This window comes from Erpetoichthys calabaricus, chromosome 10, assembly GCF_900747795.2.
Source record: "Erpetoichthys calabaricus chromosome 10, fErpCal1.3, whole genome shotgun sequence".
In the NCBI taxonomy this organism is placed as follows: domain Eukaryota; kingdom Metazoa; phylum Chordata; class Cladistia; order Polypteriformes; family Polypteridae; genus Erpetoichthys; species Erpetoichthys calabaricus.
This window is the reverse complement of record NC_041403.2, coordinates 144509592-144527687: the sequence shown is the minus strand read 5'-3', so window position 1 is coordinate 144527687 and position 18096 is coordinate 144509592. Positions and strand designations below refer to the sequence as shown.

General features: G+C 41.8%; 1 protein-coding gene across 3 annotated transcripts in view; it reads left to right on the top strand.

Moving 5' to 3' along the window:
* Positions 1-629: 629 nt before the first annotated feature.
* The window catches only part of LOC127529346 (uncharacterized), a 29869-nt gene continuing 12402 nt past the window's right edge, over positions 630-18096 (top strand). For all 3 annotated transcript variants that reach the window (XM_051932504.1, XM_051932503.1, XM_051932502.1), the window contains exons 1-2: positions 630-862; positions 14046-14363. In XM_051932504.1, coding sequence (XP_051788464.1) covers positions 668-862; positions 14046-14363 — 513 coding nt within the window. In that variant the 5' untranslated portion in view covers positions 630-667. The remainder of the gene's footprint in view (positions 863-14045; positions 14364-18096) is intronic.

Sequence of the window (18096 nt, the reverse complement as noted above, 5' to 3'; positions counted from 1 at the left end):
AAGTTTCACTTTTTGAATGGAATTACTTAAATAAATCAACTTTGTCATGATATTCTAATTTTATGACCAGCACCTGTACACGTATATGCCGACTAGGTTAATTGGTGATCCATTTTAACAGTGCCTGAAGGTGTGTGCTGTCTGATAGCGTGGCTCCGATCTTGTTCCTGAGATCACTGCTGTCATATCCTTCTTAACGACGTAAGTACAAACGGGTTACTTTTTCCTAATCAATTTCAATATGCGGGGAAACAACGATCGATTCTAGCAACAGCGACTGCAGTACCAGCGATACTTGTGGATAACTGAAGCATAATAGTGAGCACTGACCGCTACTTCTTCATCCGTACAGGCACTCAGAGGAATCACCCATCCTTCCTCATGTCTTTACTTGCGAATGACTACTCCAGTGACCAGTTTTTTATTCCGTTCTACCCCTCGAGTCCAGCTACCGCTGACCAGCGCTGCCCTTATAGTAGCCAACACTCATGTGTGAAGAAAATTGGTAGTGGAACGGCCGGGATTCCTCCTGATTATTTTATCGCGTAACTACCTGCTGCACTGGGAGAGGAGATTACCATAGCAACGGGCTATCACCCAGCTTCCGTCGCTATAAAGCCTACAGCCGTGCCGGCCTGCTAGGAGACTTTGCGTTAGTAAGGAGGCAATGGAGATGCTGCTGAAGCTCACGCGAGGCAGCACCACTTCCAAGGAACCAAGCAAATGTCAACGAAGCTTGGAGCACGCAGAACTGGCTAACGCGACCCTAGAAACACGCAGGCAGAAGCAGGAGGCGGAGTGCACGCAGCTACGGCAGACCCTGCAGGAAATCGACGAAGTGCTCCACCAAGGCGTCTACGAGGTATGTAAGCAGGAGGCTCCTCCCCTCTCCCCGCCCACAGCAGTCAAATCGGCTCGTCGCGGCTGGGATCTCGCAACTCATTATGTCGACACCCGAATACGTCTACGTTTGATATCAATAGAGGGGTTTAAGATCTTTTTTATTTTTATTTTCCGATTGGTCCATGTCAGGCTTAAAGTGTCGTACCACCCTTAGGCGTAGATCGGTCACAACGGTCTCCTGTCTGTCCGAGGGGTCTTCCGAGGTCGAAATGATGCACGGGTGCATTTCACAGCTGTCCTCTTTCAGTTATTTAGATTTCTAAACGGTTGTTTTCGAGTCTGTGCTAAAATCACATAAAAGCAAGCTGTTACACATTAAACTTTTAAGATTTGTGATTTGAAATAATGTGTGTGCTTTTATCCTGGTACTTCTCATTGTGTTGCTCCACACCACTGCTGCTGGGATAGGAACCATCTCCCCGGACCCTGAAATGGGTAAGCACTACAGGTTAAAAAACTGACACATAGTTGTTTATTGTAGTAACATGCCAGAATGCAAAATACTATACATTGCAAAAAGTTTAAGTATTATTCATGATAATGTAGTGCTTGGAATGGAGTGTGGTAGGATTTATTAATGCTTAGTGGAAAGGCTTCAAAATATCTCCAAATTACTAATTCTATTGAGTAGAAATTACATCAACAAAAACAAAAAGGCCCAGAAATTCATTCCAGAGAAAGTCAATAGACTCCTGCTTCAGACTAGACACTCTGAAGCCTCCGACTCATTCATGCTGTTTCTACATACAGTCATATGAAAAAGTTTGGGAACCCCTCTCAGCCTGCATAATAATGGACTCTCCTTTCAACAAAACAGATAACAGTGGTATGTCTTTCATTTCCTAGGAACATCTGAGTACTGCGGTGTTTTCCGAACAAAGATTTTTAGTGAAGCAGTATTTAGTTGTATGAAATTAAATCAAATGTGAAAAACTGGCTGTGCAAAAATTTGGGTCCCCTTGTAAATTTGGCTGATTTGAATGCATGTAACTGTTCAATACTGATTACTTACAACACCAAATTGGTTGGATGAGCTTGTTAAGCCTTGAACTTCATAGACAGGTGTGTCCAATCATGAGATATAAAGGTATTTAAGGTGGTCAATTGCAAGTTGTGCTTCCTTTTGACTCTCCTCTGAAGAGTGACAGCATGGGATCCTCAAAGCAACTCTCAAAAGATCTGAAAACAAAGATTGTTCAGTCTCATGGTTTAGGGGAAGGCTACAAAAAGCTATCTCAGAGGTTTAAACTGTCAGTTTCAACTGTAAGGAATGGAATCAGGAAATGGAAGGCCACAGGCACAGTTGCCGTTAAACCCAGCAGGTCTGGCAGGCCAAGAAAAATACAGGAGCGGCATATGAGCAGGGTTGTGAGAATGGTTACAGACAACCCACAGATCACAGACCTGCAAGAACATCTTGCTGCAGATGGTATATCTGTACATCATTCTACAATTCAGCCCAATTTGCCCAAAGAACATCTGTATGGCAGGGTGATGAGGAAGAAGCCCTTTCTGCACTCACGCCACAAACAGAGTCGCTTGTTGTATGCAAATGCTCATTTAGACAAGCCAGATTCATTTTGGAACAAAGTGCTTTGGACTGATGGGACACAAATTGAGTTCTTTGGTCATAACAAAAAGTGCTTTGCATGGCAGAAGAAGAACACCGCATTCCAAGAAAAACACCTGCTACCTACTGTCAAATTTGGTGGAGGTTCCATTATGCTGTGGGGCTGTGTGGCTCGTTCAGGGACTGGGGCCCTTGTTAAAGTTGAGGGTCAGATGAATTCAACCCAATATCAACAAATTCTTCAGGATAATGTTCAAGCATCAGTCACAAAGTTGAAGTTACGCAGGGGTTGGATATTCCAACAAGACAATGACCCAAAACATAGTTGGAAATCTACAAAGGCATCCATGCAGAGGGAGAAGTACAATGTTCTGGAATGGCCGTCACAGTCCCCTGACTTGAATATCATCCAAAATCTATGGGATGATTTGAAGGACACTGTCCATGCTCAGCAGCCATCAAATGTAACTGAACTGGAGAGATTTTATATGACGAATCATCAAAAAAACCTCCATCCAGAATCCAGACACTCATCAAAGGCTATAGGAGGTGTCTAGAGGCTGTTATATTTATAAAAGGAGGCTCAACTAATTATTGATGTCATATCTCTGTTGGGGTGCCTAAATTTATGCACCTGTCTAATTTTGTTATGATGCATATTGCATATTTTCTGTTAATCCAATAAACTTAATGACACTGGTGAAATACTACTGTTTCCATAAGGCATGTCATATATTAAAAGGAAGTTGCTACTTTGAAAGCTCAGCCAATGATAAACAAAAATCCAAAGAATTAAGAGGGGTTCACATTCTTTTTCATATGACTGTACAATACTCCAGATATGGTCTCATTAATACATCATTTAGCCTGAGGATATAGTCTCTCAAATTATATTCAATGGTTTTTATGCTATAACCTAACAAACAGGACACATTCCCTTCTATATCCACAGTCATTCTTACAAGGTCTTTTCAGAATGTCCAGGTACAAGAAAATCAGTGTAAAAACCAACGCAAGCATGTGGAGAACATGCAAACTCCACACAGATGTTGATCAGGCAACAATTCAAGCCTAGTCAAAAACAAAAAAAAAAAACCTAAGAACTCTGCAAACTAATGAAGATGCAATTCAACGCTCATGCAAGAAGTAAGTACAGAACATGTCAGACATTATACAAATACAGACGTATAGACTGTGAGACTCTGAGTCTGACACTTTGTTGTCATTCTCTGATCAAAATGTGGTAATGATTAAAAAGCCTAAATATGTAGTAAAACCTGAAGAATGCAAAAATCAAGGAACATTATGGTGAAACTCTGCCATGTGTCAAAATAACTGCTTTGGGCGTGTTGGGCGCTGTGCCATGAACAAAACTCCACTTGAACTTGTGCAACAGGGAGTGGCCAGGTAGACCTCTGAAAGGCATGCCAACGCTGGAACATTTCCAAAAGGGATGATGCTACACCATAAGTGATATGAGGGGAGCTTAATGAGCAGGTAAAATGAGTGGTGCTCTTTGTTCATGTGATCAGGACAGCCCAACTTACCAGACAGGTTTAAATGTGGCTTTCTTGGCACATGTGATGCATTCTGTCAGGCTGGCAGAGGTCCATCCTTTCAACCCTGAGTACAGAAGACTGTGGTGACATTTTTTTAAATGTCAAATGGCCTATGAGAATCAGTTGTCCTGCAAAAATTAAAGCTACTACAAGTTTAATTTCAGAGAAACCACAATTCGGTCAGGTTTATGTTTATGATCGCGGAGAAGCGATGCAAGATAGAATGGAAAGAGTTAAACGATTGGACGTATTAGAAATTCTACAGCCAATAATGGATACAAATCCATACGTTCAAAAGTATCGCACTTTACACAAAATTTATCTGAAAAACACGGACAAAGAAGTTTTCTTGGATTTCTATATGAATCTGAAAGATCATGGTCGCATTTATAATAAACCAACATGTGAATAATTGTCAGCGATAATAGTTTCAAAAGACGGAGATATCAAAGAGATAGCTGATATTCGTGTTTATGCAAAGCACAGGACGATTTGTTGCAAGCGGCGGATCTTGGAAATGACTAGCACGTAGGGCCCACACGGGGGTTGGCAAGCGAAGTGAGCAGGGGGCAGAGCCCCCTAGTTTTTTTAAATATCAAATGGCGTTAACAGAGATAATCAAACCAGACGATGAAAAACCCACACAGAAGGACGCTTGTGGATAGTAAATGGGTGTCAATATGATCTTCACACAGGATCATGGGAGTCTGTAACAAAGGGCCCAGTCACGTTACAGGAGTCAAAGCTGATGCCCCAATATATCCATCCATCCATCCATCCTCCAACCCACTATATCCTAACACAGGGTCACGGGGGTCTGCTGGAGCCATTCCCAGCCAACACAGGGTGCAAAGCAGGAAAAATACCCAGGCAAGGTGCCAGCCCACCGCAGAATGCCACAATATATTTTAGGAAAAGTCTGGATGTTTCCGGAAAGACTTAGCCATCAAACTGAGCTCCTGGCATTTGTAGAGTTCTTCATTTTTCATTGTTCCTTTTTATCAGGAATTTCATTGTCAATATGAGGAAGCTTTAATGACCAACCTATACTTTAAAATACTATTGTCATTTTAAATGTATTTAATGCTGACATTGACTCACTTGATTGAGTACAACATGTAATATGAAAAAAGTCTTTAAATTCTTTTTTTTTTTTTGTATTGGGACTTTACTAAAAAAAATTACCTAGTCCTTCCCAAGACATACAATTTGATAGATGTTATTTCAGGTAATAAAAAAAACATAGCAGATTCTACTTTGTCATTATTTATTTAATAAAAATATGAAAAATGTAAGAAGTCATGCATGAAAATTAAATAACTGATAACTGCCATGTCAAATGAGCAAGTAATTAGAGGCCAGTGCTGCTAATCAAGAGCAGTTGATTGCCAGGAAAAGCTACCCTCGCCATATAAAAGGAGAACATTAAGCAGTTCAGTCTGGGGAATTGTAGTAACACCATGCCAAGGGTAAAGCAGAACAGCACTGATTTCACAGGCACGATTGTTGCTTGGCCATTTCCAGACAGTGTGAAATCCCTTATTGTACAGCAAGAAGGATTATTTACAAATGGAGAACACTGGAGCAAGGCTTCTGAAAAATTCACTCAAACATCAGGGCCTGTATTTATGAAAAGTCTCAGGGTTACTCCTGAGAATTACAATAAAAGTCTGACTATAGGATAAGAATTTTTCCTACCACGGATGTAGAGTGTTGTACCGTGTTAGCCATAGATCGATACAGGAGAAAGTAGGGTGAAATGTCACCTTTTATTGGCTAACTAAATAGATTAGCCTGATGAAGGGGCCTTAACTGTCTTGAAAGCTTGCATTTGTAATCTATTTAGTTAGTCAATAAAAGGTGTCATTTCACCCTACTTTCTCCTGTATCCTACCATGGAAGTAAGACATGAGAATAGTTACAAAGAGTCCTACTCCCAGTCCCAGCGAGGAGAAGGAAGCCGTTTCTAAGATTGAGTGACATCGCAACGTTTGCGGCATTTATTGCTGTCAGCTGACACTCATGATGATGTTTTGTTTATTTTCTGATACTGATGCTTAGGATTCATCGCATGGATGATAATAATAATAATAATAATCAAAGAAGAAGAAGACTGCGGTGGGTTGGCACCCTGCCCAGGATTGTTTCTTGCCTTGTGCCCTATGTTGGCTGGGATTGGCTCCAGCAGACCCCCGTGACCCTGTGTTCGGATTCAGCGGGTTGGAAAATGGATGGATGGAAGAAGAAGAAGAAGGAAAACATAATACAGTAGGATATTATACTAAGAGGCACGTAATAGTGGCTGCAACATCTTGAATAATCTTGTAACAAACACCGAGATGGAAAAACTGAGACACACACACATACACTGCATAAGAGTTAAGTGCGCCAACTGGCCTGTTTATTTAACAATGAATGATCCAAAGCCACACTTCCAGAAGAATTAACTTCCCCTTTTTTATGGTCATGGGCAATGTCTCATGAAGTAACAGCCATACTAAAAACTTCTTGCACTGTTTCTAGTCAAGCTAACTCTCCCAGTGTCCCCAGTCATCTTCCACTGTTCCATACTTGATCTTTTGGTGATCCCCCCTTACCTACTGCAAGGTTCTATTCATCCATTTCCCTGTGAGTCCCAGTCTGCCTTTCTTCCTGAGGTTGCAAGGTGTAAAGTGAATGTTCTAGGGGTTCGTGGAAGGCAAAGCTCACTGTATCCGTGTGACGTTTCATCGTCAATCACCAATCAGGCCCTCCTACCTTCAGGGTAGTATGCTGGGTACTTGTGACGATATGGGTTCAGCTGCAGGCTCCTGTCTCCATTTTGGGAGCTCTTGAACCCGACACCATCGGTAATGTCACCAGATAAGCCGGACAAAGAAGAAACAACAAAGCAAGGGGATGGTGCAAAAATGATTTTAATAAAAACAACAAAATCAACAGTGCCCAAATTAGTGCAGTGCAGTCAAATGTTCATTAAATAAGTAATCCAATAAAAATATAAAAATCCCACAAGGTTAAAACAAGGCTATAATTCGAGAATTAAAACCTGTAGCAGTCATTGGGGCTACACCAGCCAGACGCAGCTCCTTCCCAGCCTCCTCAGCTTACCCATGGTTTGCTCAGCCAACGAGACTTCAGCCGCCGCGGTCCTCTCTCTATCAACCCATTTCTTAGCTGCGTCTGCTAGACCACTCGGGGTCGGTTGTCCTCCCATCTTCCTTCTCCCACTCTAGCATTCAATGGGCATGATCCGTCCCCTTGAGCGCCGATCACTTGCTCTATCCGGGACCCCCGACCACGCTGACCTTCCTTTTCCTCAGCTGGCTGGCTCGTCCACTCTCTTGCACTACCCCCAATTCTGCTCTCTCGCTCATCAAGTCTATCGTTCTTCCATCTTTTACCGGTCTCTTCTCCCCCTTCCACCTCGCACTTCTCCTATTTATTACGGGGACGTGGTTCAGGTGTGGCGATTAGTAGCTTCAATCACGGATGCACCCAGGAACTGCTCTGACCACACTACCACTCCCCCTCTTTAGGCCGCGAGTGTGGCGATTATTTAAAAAACTGGCCTTTTTGATCTGAGCTGTGGACCCGCTATACCACGCTACTATAGTGCAGTTTGCATCCATGACCACCTGTGTGTTGATACTGTGCCATCGCTTGTGATTCACAGATCATGCTCATCCACACTTTATGTGCGGGCTGACTTGCATGAATGTGGCTTGCTTTAACATTATCTCACATTGAGATAATAATAAGTAATTCTTTACATTTATGTAGGTAAACGTATAAATCTGTGTGTTACCTTCCATGTTGTAATGGTGTTTATAATTTGCTGCAAAATTCAAGAAATTTTTGGTTCTGATGCGAGCAAATCATCACTACTGTGTGACCATTAAGCATAACAGTAACAAACTTTAATTTTGGCAGACAGAGTATGGCTTCTTTACATAAATAATGTACAAAATTTGTTACACATGTGATTCCATCTCTATCAAATTAATATCTTTTTGGAAATTCATTGTTGTCCAGGTTTCCAAAACATTCAGCCTTTCCTAAGATGTGTGTGCCAATCTCTTCCTGAACGGCATCTTCTGGTATCTCGTAGTAAGTTAGGACAGTGTGACAATAGATGGCGCTATACCAGCACTTAACCTGACACAGACAGACACGAGAGGCACACTTATAAAAACACACGTTTTTTATTTTTCTTCGCTTGTGTGGAATGTCTTTCCCATCCCCACAAGAACTCAACCCAGTCCAAAAGCAAAAAACACAATACTTTCCTTCTCTATTCTCTTTTATCTTTCTCCTCCACTCCTCCTTAGTAAGCTTTGTCTCCCTCTTCCTGACTCTGGCTCCTGGAGTGGTGACTGCTGGCTCCTTTTATAATGCCCCCAGAAGTGCTCCAGGTGCTCGTTCGGGTGCGGCGGAAAACCCGGCCAAGAGGGCTCAGCAGCTGTTGCAGCACCCCCTGGTGGCACCCCCCGGATCCCAACAGGGATGTAGATAACTCCAACTCCCATGAAGCCCTGCGGGAATCCGAGGCACCACTGCAACCAAAGGGGGCCACCATCTAACATCCCGGGGAGGTACTGTTCTTCCCACACTTGCCCCCCTGGTACTCTCCGTGAAGAGGTGTCCCGGCTGGCCATCTGTGACAACAGTTCACAAGCTCCTCTAAACCCTGGTGAAGTTAGGAGCAGTTTTCTAAATTGGGAAAATTGATCAAATGCTATTATTCCTACTGCTAAAAGTCACACCGAACTTTGTGTCACACTGAGATGTTTGAGCCACTTAGCGCCATTTTTCTGCTCTTGAGATGCTTGATAAATACGAGAGCAGATCTTACAATGCTCATGGCAATATGGAAATCTACAGGACCCTGTCAACATGGTAGATATTACAGTTCATGACTCTGCCATTATAAAAAAGTAGCCAATATGGCTAGGAGTATATTTTTCAAATATAGATAGGTGTATCTTTTCTGTAAAAAGAACATTGACAGTCCAGGTCAGCTGCACTCTCCCCAGTTGCTTCTGGGACCTTCTTGAACTTGGAATCGTTGATAACGTACCAAGGATGACCCAGGCAAATGAGGACACACACAGTCAGCAAGGAGTTGGTGCAAAGTGTTGCAGGAGACGCCCGCCGTTGGCGCAGTCATCCAAAGTTAATCCTGAGTCCAGTCTGTGGGCGTCCATTTGACTCCCCGCCAAACCCCTTTCATGTCTTCCTCAGCCAGTGTGTCAGCATGAAAACGAAGATGCCGTATAAGAGGAATGCTCCTACTCCTCTGCATCAATCAGAGGGAGCGTCCCTTCTTCAGCTCCACAGTCGAGTGTGGGCCTGCTGCTTGCTTCCCCGGGGCATTCATCTGACCTGACCTCCTGCCTCCATTCTTCATGACACATGCTCATCATCATCCTGCCTCTTTCTCCTTCCCTAACCTCCATTCATTTGTTCCTCTCTTCCTTGATTCTTTCTCTTATTTTTGCTTTGTGCCCTCCCCCACCACAGCCTATCGACTATGGTGGAGGAGCGAAAGCTTTAGATTCGTGAAAAATTTCGATCTCCAGCTTTCGATGGATCTCAATGTTTTAGGGTCCAGTGATACCAAAAACATCGATATCTTGATGATGGGTGTGTGTCTGTCTCTTTGTTTGTGTATCACAGTTTCTTGAGGATGGTCTATAGCTGAAACAGCTGAACAGAAAAATCCCAAACTTGAAACTTAAGCCTGTTATGAGATGACGATGTGCTGATTAATTTTTTAGTCAAATCATGCAAGAGAAAGAGGCACTCTAGAGAAACCCTCAAATACCGTAAATGAGCAATTAATTTTGAATTCTTCTCATCAATTGCTATCGTAATGACCTATTTTATGATCAGAAAGATCAGCATCAGAGCAGTAAATAATTACTGAAATGTTCTAGAATAGTTTAGGTAACTTGGTGCCTAGGGTGCAAAGTTTACTGACACCCACATCCAAATTTTCTGACTCTAATCTCCCCTCTTTGCCATGCAGGCTCCCTATATAGCCGTGACTGGGCGCAGGTGCTATTCTGAGGTGGGAATGAGGCACCTGACTGATCCGCTCACATTTGCACATAACTGTTTGATCAGCCAAGCACCCCAATTAACCTCAGAGTGGTACATGCGTGTACCTAGACCGGCTCGGAGCCTGCACGGAATGCCACAAACCTCTCTTATCACGGGAACATGGTAGTAAGACTTAGCTTTGCAAATTTCCAACTGACTGAACCACATGACTTCTCGAACAAAGTCGTGACTGGCAAGACCAAAGTTACGTTTTTTAGTTGTTACACTCAAACAACTTCATATTTGGCAAAAACACAATACAGAAAACTCAAGCAAACAAGGTGGTGAAGTGATGATGATGATTGGGGCTTTTTTATCAGCCACAAGATACCCCATAATCCATCAAGGTGACTTGGTGCACAACTTGTGGCCCTAGTCACAAAGGAGCCTTCACATATGAGAGGGAACAAAGTTCTAAAAACAGGAAAAGTCAAAGTTTTCACCAACAGCATAGGCATGTACAGCAATTTGCTGTCCAGCACTCACCCCTGCCCAACTTTGACCCTCACAATTATAAATGTGTTCAATCGGTGAGAGAGAGAGAGAGGTTGGCAGTATGTTCTGATACAGCGCATTGCCACACCCTCCACACGACAAACCAACTCAAGATTAGGACCCGAGTGCAGCCATGCAATGGGTGACACCTCAGCACCACACTACTTCAGATTGAATGGAGTAGTGTGAGGTTTTTCATGGTGGCTGAAGTGCCAATCCTGCCACCAACCCCCAAGTTTTCCCTGCAGGTTGGAGGGCCTACTTGCAGATCTGGATGCAGGTTAACGTCACATCCAGGATGGAGCAATTGCAGGTCGGACCTAAATAAAAAGCTGTTAAAAGCAAAATGTTCGTGCTGGTTGGTCGATATGGGTGGGACACGATCAGAGCAGGTGTCTATAGATCACATTTATGTGACTGTAAATTTGATGTGCTGACATTCTGAAAAAGAAAGATGGCTGTATTACCTATCTAAGACGGGTTGAAATCCAAGTACTGTATATACTCGTGGATAAGTTCTCCCATGGATAAGTCGGGACTTGATGTTACTTTGAATTACTGTTATTTTATAATGTCAGTCGTATAAGTCGAATGCGGAAAAAATAAATTATGATATGCTAATGCCCACATGAGAGAGTAACCACGGAGCACACTGCCTTTTGTTTTCTATGTATTGTGCCTTTGTGACCACCTGGTAATACCCGAACTATTCCGAAGCAACATTTGCACTGTTTTGTGTTTTTTGTATCTCACACCCTCATACACCTTTAGTGTAGGAGCTTCCCTTATCTACAATGGAACGCTCAATCGGGCAAAAATATGAAGCTCGTTTGAAATTAAATGTTGTTGAAGTGGCGAAATAAATTGGTAACTACGCTGCTGCAACAAAATTCGTTGCCTCTGAGAAACTTGTGCAAGATTGGAGGAGTCAAGAAGATGTAAAAAAAAATTAAAAATTAAGTGTCGCATTTTTGAATGGGCATATAAGTTTTGGTCTGATTTTATGATTGATTTTTACATATACTTCAGTATATATGGTAAGTCAACATGGACCTCAGGGTTAATGTTTGCAGTGCATCATGCAACGCACATGTTTCTGTTACATGTCTTTTAGTATGAGATCCGTAAAAGCAGTGTTAATGTTTGTGGTGTGCCATCTGTTGGAATAAAAAATACACTGCATTTTTTTACTAAAATGATTGTGCTGAGCCATTTGTTATCCATTTATTATTGTTCAAAATGAGAGCTCAAAAAGTAATAGAAGCAAAAGACGCGGTTTTGCTAAAAACTGTATCATTAAAAAAATAAAAGATTTGGACAATCAATAACTGGGGTGGGCTGGTGCCCTGCTCAGGGTTTGTTTCCTGCCTTGCGCCCTATATTGGCTGGGATTGGCTCCAGCAGACCCCCGTGACCCTGTAGTTAGGATAATGGATGGATGTATGGACAAGCAATAAATAGTAGAATGGAGACTTTACAGATGGTCAAAAGAACGTTGGTATGACCACTTGTAGCAGCTTTAGTGTAAATGTGCTGTCCAATTCTGCTGAGTTACTTACATAGATGTGAAGAACAATGTAGCAAACAACGAGGACACTGCCAGAGATAAGACACATAAGACAACGGCAAACCCAAATAAAAAATCTTTATTCCAGTCTTTTATTTTTTCTGGCCCCGATACAGCCAGTTACATATCGCCATTTTTGCCAGAAAGTGGCATAGGCCTTTTAAAAAAATAATATATGTCAGTTAACTGTGCAAACAGAAGAAAGATGATTTCCTGTAGATGTGATGCCGTCAATTAGTTTGTGACACTTATTGCAAGACACAAATGGACTAAAAAGGAAGGTGAAGTTTTAGTCTTTTTCCTACTTCCTTCCCTGCACCTCCTTTTCTATTGACATTTGTGATATTCATAGTGTGTGTGTATATGCATGTGTCTTCAGTGGAGGTGATGAGGTGAGGTGAGGTAAGGGAGGCCTTTTGATCTTTGATAACTTGGGGTCCCTGGGGTCTTAATCCGGCCTTGGGTCCACCACATTCTCCTCTTATGTTGAAAAATTCAGGGTCCTACTGCTGCAGCCTGGCCAGAATTAGGTTATACAACCAAACAATGCAAACCAGATCTACAAATGAATGGAAAGAAAAGAAAAGAGTCTGGGATTTGAAATATCAGTCAGTCACTCAATCAACGGGTCACGGGGGTCTACTGGAGCCAATCCAAGCCAAAACAAGGCAGGAACAAATCCCAGGCAGGGCGCCAGCCCACCGCGGGGCAGAGACACACACACACACACACACACCCACACACCAAGCACACACTAGGGACAATTTAGGATTGCCAATGCACCTAACCTGCATTTCTTTGGACGGCTTTGGAATGACCAAGTCAAAATCCTAACCTCATCCTGTTTGTGATGTCGTGGCAGCACTTTATGAAAGTAATACAACTACTAATGCTCCTAGCCATCAATGAGCTGAAGAAGTATGACGTAAAGCTGGGTGTATTTTGTTAATTTTGCGACTTCATGAGGACAAGATAAATGTTAGCCATGACTGATATTTAAAACCACAAAATTGTACTTTAATATTTCACATCATTGTATGTGGGAGTGATTAATGTTTTAGCTTTTGTATAATATATAAACACAGTTAATAAAAAATGTAAACAGCTTTATAAATTCATTAGAGCCATTTCTAGTATTATACTAACACCAGTAATGGCACACGAATACACTTGACTTGGTCATTCCTAGTTTTCATCCTCTTTCTCTGTACGTTTACCATTCGTTTGCTCAGAGGTTGATGCGCTTGCTGCTTTCTGAGCAGCTCTTCTTTTCTCCACCCTAACGTCCCACTTCTTCTCTTCTTTTCTTCCTGATGTGGCAGAAGTGCTGCCCTTGCACCCAGAAGCACTCCGGACGTACTTAGTTTCTGTTCTGGCAGCACTTCCTCTTGTGGGGGAATTGCTGCAATCCAAGGCTATGTAGCCATCTTCCAGGCACCCCCTGGCAATGGCCACGGGCTCCAACAGGGTTGAGCTTCCAAGCTCTGCTCCTGTGGCCCCCAGGTGAACCAGAGGGGCTGCCCTCTCATGGCCTGGGGGGAGGTATTGTCTCTCTCCCGGTCCTTCCCGGCATCCTAGCTGGGTAGGTTCCCAAGCCATCTGCCACAATGCATACCAAATTTCAGGTCAATAGTTCAAACAGCTTGCGAGCTACAGGTGATTTAAAAACCTGGACAGACAAAAGGACAACCACGGTAGAGTATTATATAAGAAGATTGACTTATGTGAACAACTTTTTGGTATGTGGACAGCAGACAGAAGTTTACCAGCTACTATGATACCAACTGACATGAGATGTTTGCTTTGAAGACACTTCCAGGAAGCTAAAGCCCTTTTCTTACTTTTTCAGGGACATCTTCCAGAGTTTCCTAGCTGTAGCTCAATCTCATCAAGTACTGTGGAGACAAGCAGTGTCATATCAGAGGAGTATTTAAACCCCAAGCCTTTCTTCCATAGGCTGAAAAAGCATCTAAAATACACAGTAAAGAAAAAGAGGAAATCCTACCAGGAGAGGCTTCAGAACCTTGAACTGAAGCGGGAGTCCTTGGAAATGTCACTGGAGAAGCGGGAACTCGAGATCAAAGAACTGAAGAACGAGTTGGAGAAGAAGACTCAAGTTCTAAAAAGAGCCACTCTGGAGAGGAAAGAACAAAAAACAAAGAGCTGGGTGCGTATCTTCTTTAAACTGGCTCTACAATTCTAAGATTGTTTAAGGTAAGGTAACCCAGGTAAGCTCACAGATTTGGCCGGGTTTTCATTACCATACATTTGGTTATTCTGAAGAAAGCTAACCATTATAACTTAAAATTAGAGGGATTTTTAAATACCCAAGGAATTCCTTATGTGTCTAAAACTTAGAAACACATTAGGCAGGAGCGGACTGAACCTATAAGCGAGGTAAGAAGTCACTTAGGGCCCTGCACTACACTCTTAAAAATGATGGTGCCAGAGTGGGTCTTCAGAGCGATGTCATAAATGAACCATTTTTGGTTTCAAACAGAACCCCTCCACATGATGGTCCAAGAAAGAACCTATATTTATTTAGATCAATTACAGGCTCCATACAGTAAATACAGTCATATGGAAAAGTTTGGGAAACCTCTCAGCCTGCATAATAATGGACTCTACTTTCAACAAAACAGATAACAGTGGTATGTCTTTCATTTCCTAGGAACATCTGAGTACTGCTGTGTTTTCCGAACAAAGATTTTTAGTGAAGCAGTATTTAGTTGTATGAAATTAAATCAAATGTAAAAAACTGGCTGTGCAATAATTTGGGTCCCCTTGTAATTTTGCTGATTTGAATGCCTGTCACTGCTCAATGCTGATTACTTACAACATCAAATTGGTTGGAGTAGCTCGTTAAGCCTTGAACTTCATAGACAGGTGTGTCCAATCCTGAGATATAAAGGTATTTAAGGTGGTCAATTACAAGTTGTGCTTCCCTTTGACTCTCCTATGAAGAGTGACAGCATGAGATCCTCAAAGCAACTCTCAAAAGATCTGAAAACAAAGATTGTTGAGTCTCATGGTTTAGGAGAAGATTACAAAAAGGTTTAAACTGTCAGTTTCAACTGTAAGGAATGGAATCAGGAAATGGAAGGCCACAGGCACAGTTGCTGTTAAACCCAGCAGGTCTGGCAGGTCAAGAAAAATACAGGGGCAGCATATGCGCAGGATTGTGAGAATGGTTACAGACAACCAAAAGATCACCTCCAAAGACCTGCAAGAACATCTTGCTGCAGATGGTGTATCTGTACATCGTTCTACAATTCAGCGCAATTTGCTCAGAGAACATCTGTATGGCAGGGTGATGAGAAAGAAGCCCTTTCTGCACTCACACCACAAACAGAGTCGCTTGTTGTATGCAAATGCTCATTTAGACAAGCCAGATTCATTTTGGAACAAAGTGCTTTGGACTGACGAGACACAAATTGAGTTTTTGGTCTTAACAAAAAGCGCTTTGCATGGTGGAAAAAGAACATTGCATTCCAAGAAAAACACCTGTTACCTACTGTCAAATTTGGTGGAGGTTCCATCATGCTGTGGGGCTGTGTGGCTATTTCAGGGACTGGGGCCCTTGCTAAAGTCAAGGGTTGGATGAATTCAACCCAATATCAACAAATTCTTCAGGATAATGTTCAAGAATCAGTCACAAAGTTGAAGTTACGCAGGGGTTGGATATTCCAACAAGACAATGACCCAAAACACAGTTCGAAATCTACAAAGGCATCCATGCAGAGGGAGAAGTACAATGTTCTGGAATGGCCGTCACAGTCCCCTGACTTGAATATCATTGAAAAATCTATGGAATGATTTGAAGCAGGCTGTCCATGCTCGGCAGCTATCAAATTGAACTGTACTGGAAAGATTTTGTATGAAGAATGGTCAAAAATACCTCCATCCAGAATCCAGACACTCACCAAAGGCTATAAGAGGCGTCTAGAGACTGTTATATTTATAAAAGGAGGCTCAACTAAGTATTGATGTCATATTTCTGTTGGGGTGCCCAAATGTATGCACCTGTCTAATTTTGTTATGATGCATTTTGCATATTTTCTGTTAATCCAATAAACTTAATGTCACTGCTGAAATACTACTGTTTCCATAAGGCATGTCATATATTTCAAGGAAGTTGCTACTTTAAAAGCTCAGCCAATGATAAACAAAAATCCAAAGAATTAAGAGGGGTTCCCAAACTCTTTCATATGACTGTAATCATGAAGAGATGGTAACAGGTTTGTGAAATACCAAGGGTTCCTGATTTTAAAAGGACTCTTGCTGCATACGTATATTAACACAGGCCAAGTCCAGGTTTTCTTAATTTGTTAGTGTCATGCGAGGTGGCCCACCATACATTAAATATTTCCTTTTTTTTGGTACATATTAAGAACTTTTTTAAAGCACAACGAACTAACTTTATATGCAAAGAATGCTTTCAATAACAAAATGGTGTTTTGTCCAGTAATGGTTCCATAAGGAAACAAGCAACCCAGTTAAAGAGCCATAAAGTGCCATTAAAAAAAACTTTATTTTAAGAGTGTAGAAGAAGCTACCAAAAGACCTTATTGCAAATGAAAGATACACGTTAACTGGTGATTATTATTTATGTTTCCTGGATTTAATAATTAAAAAAATGAAATGAAAGTGCCTGTTTTACCACTTGTTTGAATTCATTTCCCCCAGTCCTTGATGGAAAAGTGGACTGTTCCATCGCCCCTGGACCCCGTGCAGGCAGCCAGTTAGAACAGTCACAAGGAGTTCACAAGAACTCAAGAAGCGACCACATAAACCAAGCGTTGAAACCTAAAGGCTAATAACATAGGCTTGCAACAACAACATGAAACATAGCTAGCCATTCAGGTCAGACAAGTAGAAGAAAAAAGAGGAAATGAAGAAATTCGTAGAGAAATGTACCAAAAATGACCTCCTTCTGAGTCTCCAACACAACATGATGTGGTACTGCATGTGCAGCCCTACCAGCCACCCTTCCTTCAATCTCAGTTGCAGAGGAATGTGAAAAGGCTCGCATTGAAATTAACGCTACCTCTTTTTGTAGTGACAGTGAAAAACAGATGAATATGTAGGTGAGCCTCTTCACCTCCAACAAGATGACACTGCCATAATGAATGGTCACCCTGCTGTCTGGACAAAACAGCTATATGATAAAGATTGCTGATCAGTGGTGAGGAGGAGGCCGGTTCAGGTGAAAAGTAATGTTTATATTTTAAATCACAATGGCTACTAATTTACTAATTCTAATTATTATATAAAAATGAAAAATGGAGAAAAGATAAGGAGATAATGGATGGTGTACAGTGAGAAAAATTACAATGTGGTGTGCTTTGGTTGCCATCTTAATGGAAGTGGCGATAGTAATTAGTTTAGTGGAGATACCTGCTGAGGTAAATGCAATAGAGAGACAAGTTTTAGTAATCTGTTCTGTCACACACACACACACACACACACACACACACACACACACACACACACACACACACACTTACGTATACAGTTTTAATGTAGCTTTGTAATCCACAGTTGGTCTTTGCTTTGTATTTCACTCTGTGTTTTGCTGTTAGGCTGTCCTCCTATCGATTATAACAAATGGGTTTTTTCCTTTTGAAAACTTACTGCATGTTTTGCCACCACGCTGTTCTTCTATTGATTATAACAAGAGTTGTTTTAAACTTTTTGTCTGACAGAATGATTTATGCACCAGCTTTCATGGGGAAGAACAAGATGTTGAGGGCATCTATATCCCTGTTTTTGCTTAGAGCCCTCAAATCATGAAGTCTGCCTCTGATCATTGATGTAGATCCCACTCACAATACTTCATCAAGACTTATGCTGCACTCATCAATTATGGCAACTTACTTTGTATATTTATTTATGTTTAA